At 45.0% G+C, this 27,974-nt stretch overlaps 1 protein-coding gene across 1 annotated transcript; it reads right to left on the reverse strand.

Annotated features, from left to right (window-relative positions):
• LOC130116871 (dual specificity protein kinase CLK4-like) lies at positions 1-27,974 on the reverse strand. The gene is made up of 13 exons (XM_056284956.1): positions 27,889-27,974; positions 27,511-27,638; positions 26,141-26,367; positions 25,463-25,550; positions 23,687-23,753; positions 18,538-18,654; positions 15,494-15,660; positions 14,796-14,890; positions 13,934-14,063; positions 8,340-8,422; positions 8,066-8,145; positions 7,692-7,782; positions 1-150 (listed from the first exon to the last, which is right to left on the reverse strand). Exons 2-13 carry the CDS (start codon positions 27,566-27,568, stop codon positions 1-3), a joined length of 1,353 nt encoding a protein of 450 aa, XP_056140931.1. The 5' UTR covers positions 27,569-27,638; positions 27,889-27,974.

A 27,974-nucleotide genomic window follows, 5' to 3' on the forward strand; every position in this document is an offset into this window, starting at 1 on the left:
TCATGTGCGTCTCTGCTTCCTGAGTGGGCTGAAGAAGGGGTGCCAAAGAGCTTCTTCCAGGGTGATGCGCCTGGTGACATCATACTCCATCATGCTGCCAATCAGGTCAAAGAGCTGCTGGTGCTCCATGCTTTTACTCTGCATATACAGCTGTACAGAGGAAGGGGGGGGGTAGTTAGTCACTCTGGGCTTATCTTGGGGTTTTTCCACAGTTAACCTTATTTTGAAAAATAACAAATTAACAAAGTGAAGGCTTCTAATACTATGAATAATTACTTCCTGCTACTACTAGTACTGCAACTGCTAATACTGAGGTACTCCTAGTAAATTTACAACTGTTAATTTTACTGCTACTACTACTTCAATGACTTCTACAACTAGAACTCTTTCTAACACTATTACTTCTACTGTCAAAAATACTACTACAACTACTACAACTATTAATTCAATTCAATTCAATTCAATTTTATTGTCATTAAAAACAATGTGCAGGCACATGTTAAAAATGGCTTCACCAAACAGTGCAAGACAGACACAGAGAAACACAGCAAACACAGTATAAGATATACACACGAGGACCAAAAGCTAAAAATAAGGTAAAAAAAAAAGAGAAAAAAAAAGCTGGAGTACAAAATATTTAAAATATCTACAGACATTCAGTGGGTAGCCAGGTTCAGGTGGGCAACAGCTTGTGGAAAGAAGCTGTTTTTGAGCCTGGTTGTGCGGGCTCTGAGGCTCCTGTAGCGCCTCCCAGAGCGCAGGGGGGAGAACAGTCCATGGTTGGGGTGGGTGGGATCTCTGCTGATGCTCAGACCCCTTCGAAGGCAGCGTTTGTGATAAATGTCTTTTATGGCTGGGAGCTGGGTACCGGTGATATGCTGGGCTGCCTTGACGATCCGCTGCAGAGCTTTCTGGTCTACTGAGGTGCAGTTGCCGTACCACACTGAGATGCAGATGGTCAGGATGCTCTCTATGGTGCAGTGATAGAAGTTGGTGAGAATTTTGGGGGGTAGACAGGCGTTCCTCAGCCTCCTCAGGAAATGCAGGCGTTGTTGGGCCTTTTTCGCAAGGGCATGGGTGTTTAATGTCCACGAAAAATCCTCGCTGATGTGGACTCCAAGGAATTTAAAGCTGGAAACACGCTCCACTTCCACCCCATTGATGTGTATGGGGGAGTGGCTGCAGCTTGTAGTCCTCCTGAAGTCCACAATCAGCTCCTTCGTCTTCTGCACATTAAGGACAAGATTGTTGGTAGTACACCATGATGTGAGGTGCTCAATCTCGTCTCTGTAGGCCATCTCGTCATTGTTGGTGATACGGCCAATGACTGTGGTGTCATCTGCAAACTTAACTATAACATTTGAGGGTTGAGTTGGCAGGCAGTCGTGGGTGAAGAGGGAGAGAAGGAGGGGGCTCAGAACACAGCCTTGAGGGGCACCTGTGCTGAGGGTCAGGGTGGAGGAGGTGTGGTCACCTAACCTAACAGACTGAGGTCTATTGGTCAGGGTTGGTCAGGAAGTCCAGGATCCAGTTACAGAGGGAGGGGTTGAGGCCAAGGGAGAGGAGTTTGATGGTTAGTTTTGCGGAGATGATAGTGTTGAAGGCAGAGCTGTAATCTATAAACAGCATCCAGATGTATGTGTTGTTAAGTTCAAGGTGGGTCAGAGCAATGTGTAGGGCAGTGGCAATGGCATCCTCAGTAGACCTTTTGGGACGGTAGGCGAACTGATGTGGGTCGAATGTGGGGGATAATGTTTTTGATGTGAGCCAGAACCAGTCGTTCAAAGCACTTCATGGCAATGGGGGTGAGTGCTATGGGTCGGTAGTCATTCAGACATGTGGATGTTGGTTTCTTGGAGACAGGAATGATAGAGGTGGTCTTAAAGCATGCCGGGACTTTAGATTGGGACAGTGAGAGGTTAAATACAGGTGTGAAGACCTCAGCCAGCTGGTCGGCACATTCCCGGTAGACCCAACCCGGTATGCCGTCTGGCCCGGCAGCCTTCCGTGTGTTCACTCTGTGCAGTGATTCTCTGACCTCTGCGACTGATAGAGTGAGCACCTGGTTTTCTGGGTGGCTGGGGATTTTTGTGGCTGGGTCAGTATTGTCCTTGTCAAAGCGGGCATAGAAATGATTTAGCTTGTCTGGCAGGGAGGCAACATGGACAGCGGGACTGCGATTAGAGCTTCTGTAGTCTGTGATAGATTGAATGCCATGCCACATTCGCCGAGTATCAGAGTTATAGTGAAAGTGGTTCTCTATTCGTAGGGAATATTTATGTTTGGCTGTTCTGATGCCCTTTTTGAGGTTGGATCTGGCTGCGCTGTAGGCCTCACAGTTACCTGACTTGAATGCTGCATCCCGGACTTTCAGCAGCTGCCGGACCTCACTGGTTATCCAGGGTTTCTGGTTCGGAAAGGTGCGGACTAATTTTTTTGTTGTGACACTCTCACTGCAAAAGTTAATGTAGGCTAGTATGGCAGATGTCTGTTCATTAATGTCTATATGGGAGCCATGGGTAGCTGAATGTGCAAAAATACTCCAGTCTGTGTTTTCAAAACAGTCCTGGAGTTCAGAGACTGCTCCTTCTGGCCGGACAGTGATTGTCTTTACTGCTGGCTTGATCTGTTTTATTAGGGGTTTGTAGGCTGGGACCAGGAACAGGCAGAGGTGGTCAGAATGCCCCAGATGAGGGCAGGGAGTAGCTTTGTATGAGTCCTTGATGTTTGTATAGAGATGGTCCAGGGTGTTTTGTCCCCTGGTGGGGCAGGAGACATGCTGATGGAATTTGGGCAATACAGCCCTGAGGTTAGCCTGATTAAAGTCACCACCTATAATAAAGGCATTGTCCGGGTGTTTGGTCTGTTGTCTGCTGATGGCACATTGTAGCTGCTTAAGTGCTACCTTAGCATTAGCATGTGGGGGGATGTATACAGCGGCAATGGTAATGGCTGTTAGCTCCCTGGGCAGGTAAAAAGGCCTGCACTGAATCACAAGGAGCTCGAGATCAGCAGAGCAATGCCTTTCGACGATCTTTATATTGTTGCACCAAGAGTTATTGACATACTAAGTACTCAAACCTCCTCCGCGGATCTTGCCTGAGTCCGCTGTCCTGTCGGCACGGAAGGCTGTGCGGCCTGCTAGCTCGACTGCCAAGTCGGCTATGTTGCTGTTGAGCCAAGTCTCTGTAAACATCAGCAGACAGCAGTTCTGCAGCCTTTTCTGAGAGGACAGTGTATACTTAAAATATTATTGGAACCATAAACCATATATATCAAACGATGGTGGGTTAACTAAATGTCATTATGTGAATTGTATTACTTGCTACACGTAGATAGTAATGCTTGTGTAACCAAGGCCAGTGAGAGAAGGTAAGAAGTCTGGAACAGAGAGACCCTCGAGGTAGACACGACATGTCAAAACAGGATGAACTCTCCCTACCCAAAAGGGGGATAGCTAACAGAGGGGGTGGGGTGGGGGGGTTATGCGGACAGAAGGGATATTGTAGAGAAGTAAAACAAGTTGGTAAGAAAGCTCAAGGCCATGTGTGACGAATGAACAAGGGAGGTTTAGCATATAAAGAAGCTCACACACAAAGAAAGACAGACACATAGGGAGGATTGGCTGTTTGTGTCTCCAGATATCTGTCAAAATAATAAACTGCGGAATTATCTCCAGAAACGTTTCGACTGTCTTTTCTTCACATTAACGGACTCAGATGAGGGGATAGCAAACGATACCCCGACAATTTATGGGGGCTTTGTCCGGGATGTGAAGAAAAATCTAGAATTGGACATTAAGGCCGCCCGCTGACTTTCTGAGAGCTCAAGGTCGACCTACAATAAAAAGGTAAGCAGAACCTGTTTTATCGAACTCTGCATATTGACCAAAATGCCAAAATGATATGAGCTCATAAGGAGGGGAAGTGGGCAGACCAAGAAAAAGAAAAAAAAAAGAAAGGGGGGGGGGAATAAAAAAAAAGAGAGGGAAAGAAAAAAAGGGTTAGAATCCCTGCGGAAAAAAGGGGTTAGAGTCCCTAGTGATAAAGAAAAAGGGGGTTAGAGTCCCCCATTAGTTCCTAGGTTGTGGCAAACCCACTCACCCCCTGACGAGGGAGTGAGGATAAGGCTGGGATAACGCTCCCGGGGAATTGAGGACCCCCAAAGAAAAAAACTAGGAAGCCTAGAAGGGCTAAAAAGGGGTTAGAGTCCCCAGTGATAAGTCATAATGAGAAAAATGGAAGATACAGTGACTTGCAAAAGTATTCATACCCCTTGAACTTTTCCACATTTAGTCACGTTTCGACCACAAACATAAATATATTTTATTGGAATTTTATGTGAAAGACCAACACAAAGTGGCACACAATTGTGAAGTAGAAAGAAAATTATACATGATTTTAAAAAAATTTTACAAACAAAATACTGAAAAGTGCGGTGTGCAAAAGTATTCAGCCCCCTGAGCCAATACTTCATGGAACTGCCATTTGCTGCAATTACAGCTGCAAATCTTTTGGGGTATGTCTCTACCAGCTTTGCACATCTAGAGACTGAAATTTTTGCCCATTCTTCTTTGCAAAACAGCTCAAGCTCAGTCAGATTAGATGGAGAGCGTAAGTGAACGGCAGTTTTCAGATCTTGCCACAGATTCTCAATTGGATTTAGGTCTGGACTTTGACTGGGCCATTCTAACACATGAATATGTTTTGTTTTAAACCATTCCATTGTAGCCCTGGCTTTATGTTTAGGGTCGTTGTCCTGCTGGAAGGTGAACCTCCGCCCCAGTCTCAAGTCTTTTGCAGACTCCAACAGGTTTTCTTCCAAGATTGCCCTGTATTTGGCTCCATCCATCTTCCCATCAACTCTGACCATCTTCCCTGTCCCTGCTGAAGAGAAGCACCCCCAGAGCATGATGCTGCCACCACCATGTTTGACAGTGGGGATGGTGTGTTCAGAGTGATGTGCAGTGTTAGTTTTCCGCCACACATAGCGTTTGCATTTAGGCCAAAAAGTTCAATTTTGGTCTCATCTGACCAGAGCACCTTCTTCCACATGTTTGCTGTGTCCCCCACATGGCTTCTGGCAAACTGCAAATGGGACTTCTTATGGTTTTCTTTTAACAATGGCTTTCTTCTTGCCACTCATCCATAAAGGCCAGATTTGTGCAGTGCACGACCAATAGTTGTCCTGTGGACAGATTCCCCTGCCTGAGCTGTGGATCTCTGCAGTTTGTCAAGAGTCACCATGGGCCTCTTGGGTGCATCTCTGATCAGTGCTCTCCTTGTTCGGCCTGTAAGTTTAGGTGGACGGCCGTGTCTTGGTAGGTTTGCAGTTGTGCCATACTCTTTCCATTTCCGGATGATGGATTGAACAGTGCTCCGTGAGATGTTCAAAGCTTGGGAAATCTTTTTATAGCCTAACCCCGCTTTAAACTTCTCCACAACTTTATCCCTGACCTGTCTGGTGTGTTCCTTGGACTTCATGATGCTGTTTGCTCCCCAATATTCTCTTAACAAACCTCTGAGGCCTTCACAGAACAGCTGTATTTGTACTGAGATTAGATTACACACAAGTTAACTCTATTTAGTCATTAAATCAACATTCGATCATTCAGCAATCATCAGGCAAATTCTGAAGGCAATTGGTTGCACTCAGAGAAAAGGGGGCTGAATACTTTTGCACACCGCACTTTTCAGTTTTTTATTTGTAAAAAAAATTTGAAATCATGTATGATTTTCTTTGTACTTCACAATTGTGTGCCACTTTGTGTTGGTCTTTCACATAAAATTCCAATAAAATATATTTATGTTTCTGGTCGTAACGTGACAAAATGTGGAAAAGTTCAAGGGGTATGAATACTTTTGCAAGCCACTGTAGGAAAGAAAAGGAGGCGGAAAAACCGAAGTGGAAATCACTTCAGGAACAAATAGAAGTATTGACGAAGATAATAATAAATGCAAGAAAAAACGACAGTGGAAAAGAAAAAGAGAGAGTGAAAGCTGAGGTTCAGACAAAGATAGAAGAAGTCATAAAAGAGGGGGAGGAAAATTAGAAGACGCGGTACCACTGGGTAAAATACTGTGGAAACGGGAAAAGAAGTGTAAGGAGAGTGGGGAAGAAGCCGGTAAATAAAGACAAACGTGCGGTCTAATGTCGCAACGTAAATGGAACAAAGCCATGAGAAAGGCTGAGGAAGATAGATTAAGATTGTACAACTATGCCATCATGTGGCAGGGGATAAGCCATTGCATGAAAGATTCAGAGGAGAAAAAACAGAAGGGAGATAGTCTACCTAAAAAAAACTGACGACGCCAACGTCCAACCTACTGCACCTCAGGGACCGCCAAGAGCAGGGCTATACCCCGTACTGAACGTTACGGACGGCAAATTCCAGATAGAAACCGCACCCATACCAAGCGCATCCGACCCTAGACCAGACACAGGAGCTAGATCTAAGGTAGATAAGTGAAGTAGAAAAAAAGAGAGCTCCTCGGAGAAAGAGGACTCCGAGGAAGAGGCGCCATTTAAAGGGAGAATAGAGAGAGAAGGGGAAACTAGTAGAAGGAGGAAAAGGCAGAGCGTCAGGACACGACCGGTACGAATAACCGGAACATTGTCTGGGCTATATCAAAATGATGACGAAGGTGAGGTGTGTTGCAGATTAGAGGCGATGAGCCTCTAACCTGCGTTTCCACTGTGAGACCAGTGAGCGGATAATATCGATGGGGAAATTGTCCGTGATGGTGGAGGGAAGTGAGTAATCCACTCTGAGGTTTAAAAGTTCCTGACGGTTGTAGGAGAGCGCATGACCTACACTTGTAAGTAAACTTAAAACTAACGTATAAATAACAAAGAAAACACGACACTGAACAGGGAACCACAGTAGCCGCTGCGTCCAGCGCGCCGCCATCTTGGATTCATACTATTACTACTACCATTCACTGATATTTGGTATTTCATTGATATTTGGCAGACAGTCCAATAAACCATCTTCAAATTGTGTCACACACTTCACATATCAATAGGCATATTTTTCCACTGCAAAATTTAATATTCTTAACCTTTACAACCTTTCATCTAGAACCCTAATTTCCTTTTCCCAAACCTGCTGCTCTTTAAATTCGCCTGGGTATAACCTGCTCCTCTGGCATAACCACAAACTTCTTCTTCTTCTTCTTTTTTTTTTTTTAATTTCCCCCCTTTTTCTCCCAAATTGTATGCGGCCAATTACCCCACTCTTCTGAGCCATCCCAGTCACTGCTCCACCCCCTCTGCCCATCCGGGGAGGGCTGCAGACTACCACATGCCTCCTTCGATACATGTGAAGTCATCAGCCGCTTCTTTTCACCTGACAGTGAGGAGTTTCTCAAGGGGGACGTAGTGCGTGGGAGAATCATGCTACCCCCCCAGTTCCCTCTTCCCCCCAAACAGGCACCCCGACCGACCAGAGGAGGCGCCAGTGCAGCGACCAGGACACACACCCACATCTGGCTTCCCACCCGCAGACACGGCCAATTGTGTCTGTGGGAATGCCCGACCAAGCCGGAGGTAACACGGGGATTCAAACTGGCAATCCCTGTGTTGATAGGCAACAGAATAGACCACTATGCTACCTGGACGCCCTATCACAGTCTTCTAATACTGAACATTTAAAATGCTCAGCTGCACCTTAACAGCAGTTGTGTTTGTACCTTCAGAGGTTTGTAGTGTTTCCTGATGTAATGTCCAGATGAGCTGTGCTCCTCCCAGTCCAGACGCTCCCTGTGCACATACCGATGCTTCCTACTGAAACACATACACACACCAATAAGCCTTGAGGTGGTGCTATAGTTGGTAAGGAGTGGAGTGTGGTTATAACTGTTGGATTACATGGTTTAAATAAGCAGGTGAGAAGGGATAGGTTGCAGTAACGGCTTAATCGAAAGTTGAAATCTAGTTTTGTTGAAACTAATAGTAACAACCTAGTCCTGTTAAGTACACTGGAGTGGAAGGGTTACAGTCAAATTTTTGGACATATGTGGTGGTGGGCATTGGGGGAATTACAGTTACAGTACTTGTTAATAACCTTGTTTTACTGAGGAGATGTGGGGGAATAGGGCCCAGGACTCTCTCCATCATGGCAAGGTGTTCTTTGCTGTTGTGGGTCTGAAACACATCAGGACAAGAGAGGCAACACTCTTTTTCTCATTTTCTTGGTTTCACAGTAAAGTCGGTATTTGAGAGATAAGAATGTTGATCAAAAAGTCGGGGTCTCAAATCCACACTGCAAACTATTTTTAAACATATCTCTAATGGAAGAACAAATATATATTTATTTATGAGTGTGTGTGTGTACACACCTGGAACAGGGCAAGTCCTAGGTAGAGCTCCATGAGGATACAGCCCAGACTCCACACATCACACGCCTGATTCCAGCCCAGATCTGTCATTGTACAAAAAAGTTGAAAAATATTCATTTGTGACAGAGCGGCGCTGTCAATGACTGTGGGTAGCATGCACGCACACGCGCGCACACACATTCATGATGACCACAGACGTCTTGTAATGCCTGCTAGCTGTAGACAAATTGTCATGCACCTGGCATCCACACTTCCATGGGCCAGACACCTCGGCCGCCACAAAACCTATCTTCGCATCAGTTCACACTTTCATTGGCCCTCCATGTACACAGGCATTCAAAAATATTGCACTATATGCCTCACATGTCAGAAAACATGCACTGCCCACAAGTCTCACCAAGCTTTTCTGCAGCCACTTCCTGGGCCTCTGGGAAAAATGGGTGGCATAGTCACATATACACCAAAGCTGTACTGGTGATCAACACTGCTTTTCACCAGAGGCCCTTCCCCTGCGCACCATCACTGCTTCCACCGCTGTTCTGCATGTCTTGGTACAGCTGTTCTCAAAGTGGGGAGTGGGGTACAAGATTCTGATGGACCAAGGGACCAACTTATCCTCCAGGCTGATGAAGTTCTTCCATAAACAACTGGACGTCTCGGCAATCAAGACCACGCTATACCATCCTCAGACTGACGGTCTTGATGAAAGATTCAATTGGACACTGAAGAGGATGCTGCAGAAGTTTGTGGAATGGGACCGCTGGCTGCCATTTTTGCTCTTCGCCTATCGAGAAGTTCCCCTGGCTTCAATGGGTTTCTCCCCCTTTGAGCTGCTATATGGTGAGGACGAACAGGGGCCATTTGATCTGCTCCAAAAGGGCTGGGAGGCCCCTTCCACCACTCTGAGTGACAGAAGGGTGGTGCAGTTTATGCTTAAGCTGAGGGATCGGGAGAAAGATAACAGGGGGAAGCAGATGTTAACCTGTGTGAGGTCCAGAAGAGCCAGATGATCTGGTATGGCCAACAGGCTTGGCACTGTAGGTTCCAAAGGCCAAAATGTCATGTTGCTTCTCCTTTCTTCCACCAGCAACTTCTTGGCAAGATGGCAAGGGCCATACATCATCACACGCAAGATGGGGCTGGTCACTTATGAGGTCCATCACCCATGAAAGAAGAAACCAAAACAGACCTACCATGTGAACCAACTGAAAGAGTGGAAGGAATAGGCAATCCAGTCTCCAGGAAAGGTTTTGCTGGTGAGGGAAGTGGACATAGAAGATGAAGTGGAGATGGGACTGGAAACCGTAACCAAGACTGTTATTCCTGTGCTGGCACATCTTGCACCAGAGCAAGCTGCACAGCTCCTCCAGGTCTTCCATAAAATTTCTTCCCCCTTTGCTGTCAGCACAGGGACAACAACCCTCATTAAGCATGTTGTTCGCCTAAAGGATGGATGACTAATCAGCCAATGCCCCTACCATGTCCCACAACAGTTGGTGGAAAAGCTGCAGCAGGAAGTGGTGGGGATGTTGAAGCTTGTTGAGTGATTGAGCCTTCCACCTTAGAATGGTGCAGTTCAGTGGCCATCACCTTCAAGAAGGATGGTTCTCTCTGGATATGCATTGATTTCAGGCAGCTCAATTCCATCTCGGAATTTGGATGCCTACCCCATGCCAAGAATTGATGACTTGCTGGAGAAGATCGAAGCTGCCAAGTACATCACCACCCTTGATCTGTGTAAGGCATACTGGCAGATGCCACTGGAGGAGTAATGCTGGCCATACACAGTGTTCTGAACACCAGCTGGATTTTTCCAGTTTATCATGATGCCATTTGGACTGCCTGGAGCACCAGCCACCTTCCAGGGACTGATGGACAGAGTCCTCCAGAGTTGTGGCAACTGCAGCTCACTTTACCTTAATGACATCATAATCTTCAGCAACAAATGAAAGGAGCATGTCCAACACCTATCACTGATCCAGGGAAGGATCCAGAAGGCTGGGTTGACACTCAATCTCTCCAAGTGTGAGTGGGCACAGCAGGAGTCACGGTACCTGGGTTACCAACTGGGATGAGAAGTGCATCCGCAAGTGGATAAGGTGGAAGCTATCCAAAACTGCCTGGGATTGGCTGGCTCGTACAGATGGTTTGTTCCCCAGTTTGCAACTATTGCAGCCCCATTCACAGCACTATACAGCAAAAGACCAGAGGAACCCAATAATCTGGTCAGATGACTGTGAAACAGAGTTCAACAGTTTGAAAGCCTACTTGTGTTATTCCCCTGTCCTCAAGAGTCCAGACTTCAACAGAAGATTTCTGGTACAGGTGGACGCATCTGCAGTCGGCCTTTGAGCGGTCCTGGCCCAAAGAAACACTGAAGAAGAACATCCAATCCTGTACCTGAGCTGCAAACTGCAGCCACATGAGACCAGGTATTCCACTGTGGAAAAAGAGAGCCTGGCCATTAAGTTGGTGCTGGAGAGCCTGCAATACTGCTTGCTTGGATGGGAGTTTGATCCAGAAATTGACCACCGAGCTCTCACTTGGATCAACTTCATGAAGGACTACAATAGCCGCCTAACCCGATTGTACCTCTCATTCCAGTCCTTCAGGTTCAGCATATGACACCGATCAGGCAAGGCCAATGTGGTGGCAGATTACCTTTCCAGGTCGCCACACATCACCAACCTCCGGGAGGAGAGGGATGGTGTGACGGAATGGCTCCATCACTGACTGCAGATAGCGCGCACGTGCACACACACACACACACACACACACACACACCACACATTTCCCACTCCCTTCCATTCTCACTAAGTACAAACCTCAATTCCAATGAAGTTGGGACATTGTGTAAAACGTGAATAAAAACAGAATACAATGATTTGCAAATCCTTTTCGACCTATATTCAATTGAATACACTGTAAGGACAAGATATTTAATATTCAAACTGATGAACTTTATTGTTTTTTGCAAATATTCACTCATTTTGAATTTGATGCCTGCAACACTTCCCAAAAAAGCTGGGACAGGGGCCTGTTTACCATTGTGTTACATCACCTTTCCTTTTAACAACACTCAATAAGCATTTGGGAACTGAGGACACTAATTGTTGAAGCTTTGTAGGTGAAATTCTTTTCCATTCTTGCTTGATGAACGATTCTGTGGCTTAACAGTCCAGGGCCTCCGTTGTCGTATTTTGCGCTTCATAATGCGCCACACATTTTCAATGAGAGACAGGTCTGGACTGCAGGCAGGCCAGTCTAGTACCCGCACTCTTTTACTACGAAGCCACGCTGTTGTAACACGTGCAGAATGTGGCTTGGCATTGTCTTGCTGAAATAAGCAGGGACGTCTCGCTTGGATGGCAGCATATGTTGCTCCAAAAACCGCAAAAAAACCTGTATGTACCTTTCAGCATTAATGGTGCCTTCACAGATGTGCAAGCTACCCATGATGCCATGGGCACTAACACACCCCCATAGCATCACAGATGCTGGCTTTTGAACTTTGCGCGGATAACAATCTGGATGGTCCTTTTCCTCTTTAGCCCGGAGGACACGACGTCCATGATTTCCAAAAACAATTTGAAATGTGGACTTGTCAGACCACAGCACACTTTTCCACTTTGCGTCAGTCCATCTCAGATGAGCTCGGGCCCAGAGAAGCCGGCGGCGTTTCTGGGTGTTGTTGATATATGGCTTTCGCTTTGCATGGGAGAGTTTTAACTTGCACTTGTAGATGTAGCGACGAACTGTGTTAACTGACGATGGTTTTCCCAAGTGTTCCTGAGCCCACGTGGTAATATCCTTTACAGAATGATGTCGGTTTTTAATGCAGTGCCGCCTGAGGGGTCGAAGGTCACGGGCATTCAGTGTTGGTTTTCGGCCTTGCCGCTTACGTGCAGAGATTTCTCTGGATTCTCTGAATCTTTTGATGATATTATGGACTGTGGATGATGAAATCCCTAAATTCCTTGCAATTGTACGTTGAGCAACGTTGTTCTTAAACTGTTGGACTATTTGCTCACGCAGTTGTTCACAAAGCGGTGAACCTTGCCCCATCCTTGCTTGTGAATGGCTGAGCCTTTTGGGGATGCTCCTTTTATACCCAATCATGACACTCACCTGTTTCCAGATAACCTGTTCACCTGTGGAATGTTCCAAACAGGTGTTTTTGAGCATTCCTCAACTTTCCCAGTCTTTTGTTGCCCCTGTCCCAGCTTCTTTGGAACAAGTTGCAGGCATCAAATTCAAAATGAGTGAATATTTGCAAAAAACAATAAAGTTTATCAGTTTGAATATTAAATATCTTGTCTTTGTAGTGTATTCAATTGAATATAGGTCGAAAAGGATTTGCAAATCATTGTATTCTGTTTTTATTCACGTTTTACGCAACATCCCAACTTCATTGGAATTGGGGTTTGTAGTTAGAAAACCTCACTATTACCCTGCTTTCTTTATCCGTTTCAGTAGTACAACGAAGGGTACTTGGTAGTTCTATTTTCATTTATGCAAACAATCACACAAACTTTTTATTCACTTACCATTTATTGCAGTGCATTGCATATGCACTCCACCATCTCCCATCAACGAGTTTGAGTTTGGTTGACAAAACAGGGGCGTAACTGTTAAATAGTATGTTCGCACACACTTTTATGGTCACATGAACTGCATGATTATGTTTCTTGTTTTTGATATTCATTTTTTGGAGGATTTTGTTTTTCTATTTTTCATCTTTTTGTACTTAAAAAAAAATCCTCCTTTTTCTCCCCAATTGCACCCGTCCAATTGCCCCACTCTTACGAGACATCCTGGTTACTGCTCCACCCCCTGTGCCGATCCGGGGAGGCCTGCAGACTACCACATGCCTCCTCTGATACATGTGGAGTCGCCAGCCACTTCTTTTCACCTGACAGTGAGGAGTTTTGCCAGGGGGACGTAGCACGTGGGAGGATCACACTATTCCTCCCAGTTCCTCCGCCCCCCCGAACAGGCGCCCCGACTGACCAGAGGAGACGCTAGTGCAGCGACCAGGACACATGCGCACATCCGGCTTCCCACCCGCAGACACAGCCAATTGTGTCTGTAGGGATGCCGGACCAAGCCTGAGGTAACACGGGGATTCGAACTGGCGATCGCCGTGTTGGTAGGCAACAGAATAGACCGCTACACTACCCGGGTGCCCCTATTTGTACTTTTTTGTAAATATTTTCACTGTTTCCACCTTGGGAGGCCAGCATACTAAATCATACCATCATCATATTTTTTGACTATGTCTGTGTTTTTCTAATTTTTGAGGACTTTGAAATAGAACCCCATGACATTATACAAGCATAGAATGTGAAGTTCTGCTACATGCCCATAGTGTGTTGTTTATGGTGATGTAGAGTATAGTAGTAGTGTAGAGCACCCTCTAGTGTATTATGGCTTTTATACAACAGTTAACAGGTTCTGTCTAGACAAACTTTTTTCAAGCAGAAAATGAAAAAAAACCCCAAAACAAAAAAAAAAACAAAAAAAAACAAAAAAAACAAATATCAAAGGTTAACAAGTGTGTGTGTGTGTGTGTTTGCATGTGTGTATGTCCATACCAAGTACGACTTCTGGGGCCCTGTACTGTCGTGTTGACACCAAAGAAGTGTGGTGTTCATGGTCAAACGTGGCACTGCCAAAATCCACTACCTTCACATCCAGACTTCTTAATGTCATGTCATCCCGCTTCTGTTAAGAGACATGTTACATCTTTTAACTGACTTAAAATGTACCATGTGACCCAGAGCATTACCCCCACAGCTATACTCTAAACTTAAAAAAAAAAAACCCAACCTAAAACGTGTTCTTCACCTGAAAAGAAGACACTTATCTTTTCATAAATTTTTAAAATAGATAATAATTAGCACTGTTAATATTTCCCGCTGCAGCTAGCTTGCTATGAAGGGACTTCATTGACGAAAGACAGTACAGTAAGGGAATTTAAGCTTATTGTTTCAGCATTAAGATTTCCATATGTATGCAATAACACACTCCACAAGTTGTGCATGGAGTAGAAATCAAACTGTGCAGAGTGGTTAGTCCTTTCTCTTTTTCTGTTTGTTTCTCATTTGTTTTTCTTTGCTACTTCTCAAAGTATTTTTTCCTCGCTTCTCATTTGTTAGTTAGTTGGTTGCTTTCTTTCCTCCTCAGTTGTATTTTTTCTTCTTTACCTTTTCATTTCTTTCTTCCATTACTTATCATTTCTTTCTTTCTCCCCTTGTCTTTTGTTCCTTCTCTATTTTCCTTTCATGTCTTTTCATCCTTGAAATTTCTTTCTCCATTTCTTTTGTCCTTGCTTCACTCCTTTCCTTGTCTCGGTCCGTCTCTCCTCATCTGTCTCCCTCTCAAACAAAAATAGCAATATTACTGAACACCACCCACTATCTTTTCAAACCGTACTATTGTGTGTGTGAGTTATACCTTCTTAGTGTTGTACTCCATGTCATAATCAGAACACACAAACAGGATGTTCTCTGGCTTCAGGTCAGTGTGAGTCAGCTTGTTACGATGCAGGACTGGATATAAGGACATGGACACACACACACACACACACACACACACACACACACACACACACACACACACACACATACAATTACAATGCTGATGACTAAAAAAACCAGATGCTCTGAACATCAGGTACCATGACTGTGTCTTTTATGTTTGCCCATGTTGTATAAACTTGTATGTAAAGTACCTCATAGTACGGACATGCTGTCAAAGCTATGTACAGCACATTGTGGCGTCAGCATGCTGTGTTAGCAAGCTGTATGGACTATATAACGTGCATGCTATGAACCAATCACATTAAGTCTGATAGGGCTTTTCTGAAAGAAATCACAAAACAGATTGAGCTGCACAGGACTAGTGTTTAAAGCAGTGGCTAAGTTCAATGTTACACATATTCCGTTTCAGTCCCTCTAGCTATTGTGTGAAAATGGCTTGTATTCAACATTTCTGATAAATGGGTTATCTCTGCTGAAGTTATGCATGGTTGCGAACTTTGAAAGCAATAATTAGAAAGCAATGGGCGACACTCCATTCTGTAACTGACCGATGATATCACCAATAAGCCAAAACAGAAAATGAGCCAGGTAGGAAACGAATGGTTAACTCACAGCAGATGGCTCTGAATATCTGGAAGGCCATGTGTCTGATCTGTTCCACGCTGAAGGGCAGAAAGCTGTTCTCTCTCATGAAGTCAAAGATGCTAAAACCCAGAAGCTCAAAGACAATACAGATGTGACCATGGTGATCAAACCAGTCCAACATCCTCACACATGCACTGAGAGGACAGGAGAGGGAGGGACAAGATGAGAAGAAAAGTGTACAAGAGGAAAGGAGAATAAAGGTTTGTTATGTAGAGGTATTGAAAACACAGTTTGAATTGTGCTCTTTTTTCTTGGCTTAAAAGCTGTGGTTACACATGTCTTATAAACACGACTTTTGTGATTGGATGCACAGGATTGGTTCTCAACTGTGTCTGCATACACCAATCAGCCAAAACATTAAAACCACCTGCTTAATATTGTGTAGGTCCCCCTCATGCTGCCAAAATAGCTCTAAGCCATCAAGGTCTGGACTTCAGAAGACCTCTGAAGATGTCCTGTGGTATCTGGCACCAAGATATTAGCAACAGATCCTTTAAGTCCTATAAATTGCAAGGTGGATCTGCCATGGATTGGACTTGTTTATCCAGCACATCCCACATATGCTCAATCGGATTGAGATCTGGAGAATTTGGGGGCAAGGCAACACCTTGAACTCTCTGTCATGTTCCTCAAACCATTCCTGAACGATTTTTGGAGCATGGCAGGGTACATCATCCTGCTGAAAGAGGCCACTGCCATCAGGGAATACCGTTGCCATGAAGGGGTGTACTTTGTCTGCAACAATGTTTAGGTAGGCTGTTCGTATCAAAGTAACACCCATATGAATGCCAGGACCCAAGGTTTCCCAGCAGAACATTGTCCAGAGCATCACACTGCATCCGCTGGCTTGTCTTCTTACCATAATGCATCCTGGTGCCATCTCTTCCCAAAGTAAACGACGCACACGCACCCGGCCGTCCACATGATGTAAAATATTTCTTTTACATCATATGGATGGCCAGGTGAGCCATCAGACCAGGTCAACTTCTTCCATTGCTCCATGGTCCAGTTCTGATGCTCACGTGCCCATTGTAGGTGCTTTCAGCGGTGGTCAGGGGTCATCATGGGCACACTGACCAGTCTGCAGCTACGCAGCCCCAGACGCAGCAAGCTGTGATGCACTGTGTGTTCTGACACCTGTCAATCATAGCCAGCATTAACTTTTTCAGCAATTTTAGCTACAGTAGTTCTTCTGTGGGATCAGACCAGATGGACTAGCCTTCACTCCCTACACGTATCAGTGAGCCTTGGAAACCCATGACCCCATCACCAGTCCACCAGTTGCCCTTCCTTGGACCAATTTTGGTAGGTACTGACCACTGCATACTGGGAACACCCCACAAGACCTGCTGTTTTGGAGATGTTCTGACTCAGTCGTCTAGCTATCACAATTGGCCCTTATCAAAGTCATTCAGACCCTTATGCTTGCCCTTTTTTCTTCTTCCAACACATCAACTTCAAGAATTGACTGTTCACTTGCTGCCTGAAATACCCCACCCACAGGTAACACAGGTCACCCACAGGTGCCATTGTAACAAGATAATCAATGTTTTTCACTTCACCTGTCAGTGGTTTTAATGTTTTGGCTGATTGGTGTTTAAGGACTTGAGGAATCAGGAAGAAACAGGAATCAGGAACACTTTATTTGTCGTTTCATATGAAATATAATTTCCCCCAGCAGTGCAACACAAAGACAAAAAAAAACATCCAAAAACTACAATAATTTAAAGAACACACTTACTAACACAGATATCTAAACTAACACACATATCCAAACTACAAACTAAAAAAAAAAAGACAATCACTGTCCAAGGGAACGAACACCAGTTAGGATGACTGTCGGGACTGCCAGTCTGTATGGGCTGGCAGTTAGCTTAACCTGCCCCGCTCGGTGCTTCCTCCTCGGGCGCAGCTCCAGACAGGGGCCGTGGTCTTTGGGCCCACCGGAAGAAGCAGAACAGGCCTCCCCAGCCGATCCAGCACCACCTCTCCCAGCCAGACACCCTTGACACACCTCCCCGCACTCCACATGACGACACCAAAAACACCACAGTCAACGCCAGGTGAGGCTGCCGCCAGACCGCCCTCAGTGTTATTGGAACTGCCAGTCTACATGGGCTAGCAGTTAGCTTAACCTGCCCCACTTCCGCGTCCTGTCAGACCACCCTCAGTGTTACTGCCTCAGTTGCAGCTCCAGGCAGGGCCACGGTCCCTGGGCCCACAACATGAAGCAGACCAAGTTCTCCCAGCCATCATACAAAGGCAAAACTTAAACGCAGATGTGGACAAAGACACTGCATGGACAGTACTGGGTGAGGCTGTCGCAAACGTGAATTCGCGCTGCCATCTTCCCACACCAGTACTGGGTGAGGCCGTTGTAAACGTGAACACTGGAAGCGGTGTGGGAAAATGACACTTAAATACAACCTGCCTGTTTAGACAGTGGTCAGAGTTAATATTCCCATGCTGTACATACTAAGAATATAAACAATTATCATCACTTTACTTATGTGCTGACAACGTTTGTTTTTATTGTTTCAGGTGGCCTACATTTACAACAATTTGGAAAAGTCCCTCTAGCGCCGTAGTCTCTCTCCATGACCATCTCCATGTTCAACACTGTTTTTATATGAGAACTGTAAAACTGATGCTCATAAATAAACTAAAATCAGCTCAGTGAAAGAGGGCAGTCCCTCTATGTTCACCCCCCTGTATCTGAATCTTTCTGGACTGAATAAGGTTTCACAGACAGAGACTTAAAGCATGTTACACTTTAATATGTGGATCATAGTTTAGTATGGTTTTCAGATATTGTATATATAGGGAATACAGTTTAGTATAGCGTTTCAATAACATAGTTTACATATCTAAGTAAATCTCCAAGAATTTTAACAGTGCACAGAATCTTTAGTTTGACACTACATTTCTAATTCCCATGATCAATGTATGGCTCATGATTTAATCTAATTCTTAGATAGTGTAGGAACCTGACAGGCCTTATTGTCACTCACAAAATGTTCTCATCGTCCAGGCTGTTGATCTCCTCCAGGACCCTGATCTCAGACATGGCCACCTCACGATATCGCTTGAGGTTCTTCATTATTTTCACAGCTACATGGTCAATATTCCTGGATACACAGACATATAGTTGGACAGCGACATAGACAGCCAGCAAGAAAGACAGGCAGGCAGAAAGACAGGCCCACGCATACAAAAATAGACAAAATATGTCTTTGTACTAAAGCATATCAGGTAAATGTTTGTAGTTTTTACACTACAGGTAGTCCCCGGGTTGCGAATGGTCGACTTATGGATGCCCGTACTTACGAACTGACCTCTTGTAAAGCCTATTATTTTAAAAAATCACATTACACACAATGGTTCGTACTAATGAATGGACAGACTACTTTGTGCAAAGCTGAAAACAACTGTGCATTTTAGACGGTTCGTCGGCCTGAGGGACCACGCCATAATTGCCATTTTAAGTCGGATCGCGTAAACATTGTTGTGTGCATTGTGTTTTGACTAAAGTTTTTATGTGTTTACCCCCGCAATCATGGCTTCACAGTGTAAATCTGATGCAAGTGATGGTGATGCATCAAAGAAAAGGAAAACGATCATGATTGAAACAAGGTGGAAATAATAAAGCGATCGGAGAGAGGTGAAATGCTCTTATTGTTTTTTCACTTACCTGGTGAGCGAGGCGTAAAACGGGGGACCTCCGCCAGTCGTGACCCACTCCGGGGACAGTGGCAGGTGGCGAGTTTGAAATGTAAGAAATGTTTCTTATACCTATACTCACATTCTTTCTCTCAATTATAAATACTGTACAGTAGTTACAGTTATTATTTTTACTGCACTATTATATTTATGATGTTTTAGGTAAAACATATACCATATACTAAGACAAACATTTGACTAATTGACGCTAGATGTGAATTGTACGTAACTGTTCCAACTTACATACAAAGTCGATTTACGAACAGACTCAAAAATGGAACTGATCGTAATCTGGGACTGCCTATATATTATTTGCTAATTATGTATAAGTATTATATAATAGTAATTAATTATATAATTGTTTTGATTTTGGCCTGAGGTCATTTAAAGACAATTTGGGAATGGAGATTGCGGTAAATTTTGAAAAAAACCACGATGAGCAGGGAGCCAAAGAGTTTGTCCTCAGGTCCTGTTGTTGTGATGTTCAAATCATTAGCATTGGCCTGACTTTTCCTACCAGTCACAGACTGACCTTGTCATTGAGAATAATTACAAGTGAATATGAGAATGTGAACAATAGGGCTAGCTCTTCAGAGAAACCCAGCCACTGAGGATGCACAAGCCAGTGCATTCTTAGTGCAGGTCCCAAGCTCGGGAGGGTTGTGTCAGGAAAGGCATCTGGCATAAAACCTTTGCCAAATCAAATATGCGGATTATAAATCAGATTTCCATACTAGATCAGTCGAGGCCTGGGTTACCAATGACCACCACTGGTACTGTTAGCCAGCAGGGTGCCGGGGAAACTATGCTACTGTTGGGCGAAGGAGAAGGAGATGGGGAAGGCATGTCTAGAGGCAGTGGGAGAGGAGGAAGGGTAAGAGTGTGGAACTCTGAATGTTGGAGTGAGTTGGATGAAGTGGTGGACAGTGTACTCCAAGGAGAAAGTAGTGATTGGAGCAGACTTCAATGGGCAAGTTGAAGGGAACAGAGGTGATGAGGAGGTGATGGGCAGGTATGGTGTCAAGGAAAGGAATGTGGAAGGACAGATGGTGATGGATTTTGCGAAAAGCATGGAAATGGCTGGGGTGAATACATATTTCACGAAGAGGGAGATATACAGGGTGACATATAAGAGCGGAGGCAAGTGCACACAGGTGGACTATATCTTATGTAAGAGACACGATCAGAAAGGTATTGGAGACTCTAAGGTGGTGACAGAGGAGAACATAGTCAGGCAGCATCGGATGGTGGTCTGTAGGATGACTTTAGAGACCAAGAAGAGGAAGAGAGTTAAGGCAGAGCCAAGGATCAAATGGCAGAAGTTGAAGAAGGAAGACTGTTGTGTGGCGTTCAGGGAGGAGTTAAGACAGGCACTGGGTGGTAGTGAGGAGTTGCGAGACGGCTGAGCAACCATTGCAGAATCAGTAGCGGACCATGCATTTCAGACCTAGGCCTTTGGTGAGATGTCACCTCCTCATAATTACCCAAAGACAGCCATCATATCACCATGCTACAATGTTTTAGTCGCAAAAGTGGTTATCATCACAATCATCACCATCATCAAGTTATTTGACTTTTCACTTTCACAACAACGACATCGTGTGGCTTTATGGTGTAACGTACAGCCTTACTGGAAGTAATCCCGCTGGGCATATAAATATGCTATCAAGAAACTCAACAAACACATCCCAGCCGGGCCGCTGAGCATAAAAACAATCAAACTAGCTGTACAAAAACCCCAAAAACATTTGACTCACCAGTGTTGTCTATTTGAAGACAAAATCCACTCTCCTTTCTTTCTGGATGAAACGGTCGATCACATAGAGCGCTCCTTTGGCTTTTAAATCCATCAGAATGTCATTTTGCAATGGAGGCCAATGCTGTGAGTCGTGTCTGTCCCTTGTATTCCCGGAATACGTTCTTATTCTTTTAAGTGCTGAAAATGTCCTTTCAACAGATGCCGTGGAAACCGGGGCTGTCACAGCTAAACAAGTGAAATGCCGCACATACGTCTTGAAAACGGTGTGACTAATAAATCTGCCCCCACATCATACACGAGTTCTCCTTGGGACATTATTCTCTTTCACGGCTAGCTACCTTAGCTAACTACATCAAAAACACAAACACTAGCATTAGCAACCAACTTGTTATGGCTCGCCCACCCCGCGCCGTGGCCCGCCCACCCCGTGCCGGCAGCCAATCGGCTCGTCAGGGCCGGGCTTAGTCATCAGGGCTGGGCTTAAGTTTGGTGGCCTCCCACGCGCCCATTGTCAGTTCGTCTTGTAACCTCCCCGCACGGTCCTTTTGTCTCCGAACTCACCCCAGCCCTTGGTTCATGTTTTTCCCTTGCAAAGTTTCCCCGTGGAAGTATCCTGCCGTGTTCCCGTTTGGATTACCCGCGAGTTTTTCCCCTTGGACTTTCCATTTTTCCTTGTCGCTCATTGCCTTCCGATGTTTGACTATTTGTACGCGTAACGAATAAAGTACGCCAGTTTTCGGCTAACCCCATCTCTGTCTGGTGTCGTGCACTTGGGGTCTTCCACAAACCCTAACAGTTCTCAAAGTCGCCATCAAACGGTCGTGGGCTGGAGAGGCAGGGCTCCCGGGGGATTGGGTTGAGCCCCACATGGCTAACCGGGGCCGCGGGCCCAGGGGGCGGGTTACCCACGACTCCAGGGGCAGGCTGGCCCGGCGGCCGCATGGTGAGAGCCGCCGTGATGGTTTGCAACTGCCGCAGGATCTCTACTTGTTGGCTCGCCAACGCCGCCTGCTGCCTCGTTAGGTTACCCACACAGGCCTGGAGGGGCGGGACCCGAGTCTGAAGATCTCTCACCGCGGCGGAGGCCGCCTCTAGCTGCTGGGTGTGCGAGTTAGTCAGTTGGATCTGTCCGATGAGAGCCGCTCGAAGCGGGCTGGCCGGTACACTCTCTGTGTCGGCTGGGGTCGTCATGGTCAGTTCGTACTGTTAGGGTTTGTGGAAGACCCCAAGCGCACAACACCAGACAGAGATGGGGTTAGCCGAAAACTGGCGTACTTTATTCGTTACGCGCACAAATAGTCAAACATCGGAAGGCAATGAGCGACAAGCAAAAAACGGAAAGTCCAAGGGGAAAAACTCGCAGGTAATTCAAACGGGAACACGACAGGATACCTCCACGGGGAAACTTTGCAAGGGAAAAACATGAACCAAGGGCTGGGGTGAGTTCGGAGACAAAAGGACCGTGCGGGGAGAATAACCGCTACTGCAAGGAGGTTACAAGACGAACTGACCACGGGCGCGTGGGAGGCCACCAAACTTAAGCCCAGCCCTGATGACTAAGCCCGGCTGCCGGCGCGGGGTGGGCGGGCCACGGCGCGGGGTGGGCGAGCCATAACACAACGGAATGCAACCACAACAGTTTCAACCGCAGACCTAGCGCTGCTGTTGATTGGCTGAACAATCGGTCACGTAAGGTGTATGCAGCGGATGCCCTATTACGTTGGGCAAGTATAAAAGAATACGCCCATCCGCTACACATCAAAATCTGATTGATTGAGTAATCTATCGATCCAGTATTAAGACCTAACTTATTTAGATAGTGGAGACCTTCACGCGAGATGCCGAAGACGCTGGCAGGAGGAGTCTTCTCACACGGTTACAACAGTGGACGTATGCACTGGAGAGAAGAGGAATGAAAGTCAGTAGGAGCAGATGGAATACATATGTGTGAATGAGAAGGAGGACGGCAGAATGGTGAGGATGCAAGAAGTAGAAGTGACGAAGGTGTATGAGTTTAAATACTTGGGATCAACTGTCCAAGGTAATGGGGAGTGTGGAAGAGAGGTGAAGAAGAGAGTGCAGGTAGCACCCTGCACAGTGGTTGGAGAAGAGTGTCAAGAGTGATTTGTGACAGAATGGTACCAGCAAGAGTGAAAGTGAAGGTTTACAAGATGGTAGTGAGACCAGCTATGTTATGTTGTTTGGCAACAGTGGCACTGACAAAAAGACAGGAGGCAGAGCTGGCGGTTGCAGAGTTGAAGATGTTAAGATTTTCAGTGGGCGTGACAAAGAAGGATGAGATTCAGAACAAGTATATTAGAGGGACAGCTCAGGTTTGACGGTTTGGAGACAAAGCAAGAGAGGCAAGATTGAGATTGTTTGTACATGTGCAGAGGAGAGATGCTGGGTATATTGGGAGAAGAATGCTGAATATGGAGATGCCAGGGAAGAGGAAAAAAGGAGGTGTATGGATGTGGTGAGAGAGGACATGCAGGTGACTGGCGTGCCAGAGGAAGATGCATGGGGCAGGAAGAGATGGAAACCGATGATCCACTGTGGCGACATCTAACAGGAGCAGCTGAAAGAAGTACTAGTAAGTAACAGTAGAGCTAGCTCTTCAGAATCCAAACAAAGAAAAGCGCCCTGCAGTAAGGGATTCAAGGATCAGTCAGTTAACTTACTTGTCCCTGTCAATGCATTCCACGACCTTTCCAAAGGCTCCTTCTCCCAGTGTACAGACCACCTCATCTGAGACAGACAGACAGGACAGACAGGTAAAGGTGTTAGTGTATATTAGACAACAGGACTATTATTAAAGCTGGGGTAGGCTTTTTTGTTGTTGTTTTTTTTGTGTGTGGCGTCATTGGGCAAAAATTCCATATTGTAATTCAAGTGGCCTGAGAGTAAACTAGACTTCTGCACCTCCTCTTGCCTCTGTATTCAGGCCTGCATTCAGGCACAGGGATGGGCAACATGACCCAGAAAGCGCCGGTGTGGGTGCAGGTCTCTGTTACAACCAGCAGTTAAACACCTGAGTCTACAAATCAAGGTTCCTAGCAAAGACTATTGGTTGACTAATAGAATCAGGTGTGTAACTGCTTGGTTGGAACAAAGACCTGCACCCACACTGTCCCTTTCTGGATCATGTTGACCATCCCTGCTAGAAAATCTAGCCTGGGGCGGAAGATTTTAGCCAATCACGGGCCAGTTCAGAGGAAGGGCATTCCTATTGGCTGTTCCACAAACGCAGAAGCGCATGTACGTGATCAATTCGCGTCTGCCCTGCCCCGCCGGTCGCTTGTGGTTGTAACTCTAATCCTAAAAATCAAAAAGACCAACTCGAAATGGCTGCTTCATGTGAACAATATTAGTGTAACTAAGAGAGGCGCTAATTTTTTTTTTTACATCAACTACAATACAAGCTTGATGAGTCTCGGTTTGACATTTCCTGGTTGTACGCGAGTGTAAAGGGGTTGAAGAGTGATACAGGGGTCATTTGATGGGAGGGGCTTAGTGGTGTGATACGAGGCAGCAGAGAGAGAGAGAGAGGCAGAAGGTTTTATATCTGAATGTTTATGTTGCCTACTGCAGCTTTAAGACTAGCCTAGCCTGACATTAGATACACTCTATTTGCAGAATTAATGAGACAATGGAATGTTTTGGGAAAAAAAATTAAATTTAGTTTTTATTTGTCATACAGAAATTTCATACAATTTCAAGATCTTAATTTATGGACTGGATTTGAATATTTTGGTTAGTGTCCAGATGATGTTTGCTCATAGTGGGAGATATGAGCTGCTGTGTCTGAAAATCATTCTCAACTACAACAAATACTATCTATCAATGCTAGGTGGTTGACAGCCACATAGAATGTGATATATAGGCATCTGAACTGAACGATAATTCTCCAGACATTTTCCCAAGCTTTACGACAGAGAAAATTTCAATTTTTGACCAGACTTTCCAAACTAAGTGGATTCGGTCATAAAGTAAAAACAAACAAAAATATTGCTTATTATGAGACAAAAAAATTGCTAATGTTTATACATAAGGCATCAGTGCAGAACATAAGACCAATCACTTCAGCAGATGACCAATGCTAATGATCATCACCAGCTAACTCTGCTCTCACTGTTAGCAATGAAATCTCTATGAGCAAGCTAATCTCTAGCTGTAAAGTTTGTGGGTTTGTAGCAATAGGTAGGACATACAGAAACACTTGTGCATGATTATTCACTGATTATCCCTTTTAAGGTCAGCAGCGGTCACCTTGGTTCAACTGCCTTACTAAAAAAATGAGGTGACAATGTTTTCACATTGGGGAGGTTTCTCAAGCAGTAGAACATGATTGGTTTTAGGGGCTCTGGTTGTGTGAATGTGCCATTAGCCTAATCTTGGTGTTATCAGCTACCACAGAGACATAATAGAAGAGAAAGACAGAGGTTAGTTTTGAATACATCTTTCTTTCAAAATGAGGCCTGTGTGATAAACCAGATGACCCTCTTCATCATCCTCACAGCTCTTCCTCTTCATTCTGGGACTCATCTGTTGTCCACCACCATCGGTGTCAGCATCAGCATCATCACCATTGGCCGGAGAGTCAAGCCAAAAAGAGTCATCGGGGTTGTGGGTCAGATGAATGGAGACGAGGGGCATAAGGAGGAAGGGAGGGAAAGAGGAATGGACAGAGGATATTGATGGTTGGGTGGTACTGGCAGATTAGCAGAGGGCAGAAGTGGGGTTGTTTTCAAACATGACACAGAGAGACGGTGCCATAGATAGGAAGACCAAGCTGGTACAAAAGAAAGAAATTGCAGCAACAGTTTCAAACACATCACAATCTGGTCCAGAAACTAGCACACAGGGCATGAAGCTTGACATATACACTGAGGTCACATTCAACAGGATTTAACTTTCCATCCTCTAGATAAATATTAAATAAGATATATTTTGAAGTAATAGAACATAAATATTTAGCCTGGTTAACAACAGCCTACTAATATTCTCAAAGTTATAAAACTACAACTTTCTAGAAGTATCCCTGCTGAAGAGACAGACCTCAGTTCTAGCAGCCAAGGTTTCAGCCAAGCAAAGGACCATGGGGAGAATTACAAGGAGAAAGCAAAGTGTCGTACCGAGTCGCTGTTTCTTGTGCTGGTCTGGCTGTTGCTGCTGGAGCATGTGTGTGAGGTTCTGTGTGGTGTGTGTGAGGAGTTTTGCTTTGTGTTTGAGGTGCTGTGCAGTGTGTGTGAGCTATGTAAGTCAGTGTGGGCAGTGGACTGGCTGAGCAGGTTGCGCCCTGGAATTTGTGTGTCACTATGTGGGTCTGTCTCAGTACTGCCACTGCCAGGAATCCAGTTGTCTGTAAGCAGAAAATAGAGGAAACCAGAATAAGTGAGTCGTTGCACTTTAAGTGATTTGAATATATTCCAATTTGAAGTATTTAACTGGCACTCAATTCAGAGATTCAAAATGAGACCGACAGAAGATTAAACTTAAGTTCCTATATGACATGCCACGTCCCCTTCTGCTAACTTGTGTAAACTTTGGTATATGCACCATATGCCATAAATGGTTTCCTCAGGCATGTCATTTACTTGGTGAAATGATATAAGGACTGGGTCAAGTTCTTCATGCAAGTAATGATGATGTTATATGGACCACCATATAACCTGAAGAACACAATTGCCACTCCTGTAGCATCCAATACATTTACGAACATGTCTGTGTTCTTTAGTATCACATCAAGCCACTCTGGACGATTGTTAAATATAAAAGTACGAGTATAAAAGTACTCCAAGAAGAAGGTAAATATGATTTTGAACTGTGCTAGCCAGCCACACTGCTGCTCTGAATATAACCAGACTCCACCTTAAAATACTGAATGTAAGGTGTGTCTAAAACTGGAGGGTGTAGGTATGGCCTTTAAGCAGAAAAGATGGGCTCCTGCAACATGAAATCAGTAAGAAGAGTAAACCACGGTCCTTATTTACTCACTACTACGTACTAATCACTTTCTGTATGGACCTTGCCTTAATTCTTTCGGCTACCTAGACGTCAGAAACTAAGTATTCAGAGTTATGATTCAGAGTAAGGCCAAAAGTTATCTTTGTAACATTGCTCACAATTGGCCAGATCAGGACATCTCAAAGAGTCGGGGGTTCCCTGGTATACTGGCAAAATTTCCAACTTGGCTCTCCATCTGGCCACCTAATCATCCCCCCATGTAACTGGCTCAGTTATTCCTCCCTCTCCACCTCAAGCTGATGTGTGGTAAACGTTCTAGCGCAAAATGGCTGCCGTGCATCACCCAGGTGTGTGCTACACATTCTTGATGGTTGAGGGGAGTTACCCCCCTTCAATGTGAAGTGATTTGGGTGTCTAGAAAAGCGCTATATAAATGTAATTATTATTATTATTATTATGCCAAAAATATTGCTACCGATTCACTGTTTGGATGAGAAGGTGACTCTAATGTCTTAGCAGTAAAATCTAATAGAAGTACCTTTTTCATCGTTATTTCTGACCAGGGAACCGTCAGCATTTGTCCTGTCTCCAGCCATGCCCTCTACAATAGACTTGCTGGCCCCGCACTGCCCCTTCTGCTCCAGCCTTCGATTTTTCTGGCAACCCCTGAAAAGCCATAAAAGAGAATAAAGAAGTTAGTTATGGTCAATAATGAGGCACATTTATGTCATCAATTTAGATTAAATTCACACATACGTGTGCACACACACACACATGCACGTACGCACGCACGCACCCATTCTACTTATCTATCCATAGCATGGTGGCACACGCAGGTCTGTTGCATTTACTGAGGGAAGCATTCATATGCTGTTAAAATTTTGATGCAACAATACCAACAATAATAATTACATACTTTACGTTAAATGAAAGCTGGAAAAAAATCCCAACATTTCTGCAAGTTTCCCTCTCTCCCTCTTGCGCTCTAATGTAAAAACCTTT

This window comes from Lampris incognitus, chromosome 8, assembly GCF_029633865.1.
Source record: "Lampris incognitus isolate fLamInc1 chromosome 8, fLamInc1.hap2, whole genome shotgun sequence".
NCBI classification, from domain to species: Eukaryota; Metazoa; Chordata; class Actinopteri; order Lampriformes; family Lampridae; genus Lampris; species Lampris incognitus.

Bases quoted from the DNA above. Each gene is read 5' to 3' on its own strand.
- LOC130116871 (XM_056284956.1), bottom strand. From the start codon at position 27,568: ATGGCTGGAGACAGGACAAATGCTGACGGTTCCCTGGTCAGAAATAAC. The intron at 23,754-25,462 runs GTATTCAAAACT...TGTCTGTCTCAG, and splicing joins CCTCATTTTGAAAGAAAGAT to ATGAGGTGGTCTGTACACTG. The intron at 14,064-14,795 runs GTATAACTCACA...GTCTCTTAACAG, and splicing joins TGGAGTACAACACTAAGAAG to AAGCGGGATGACATGACATT.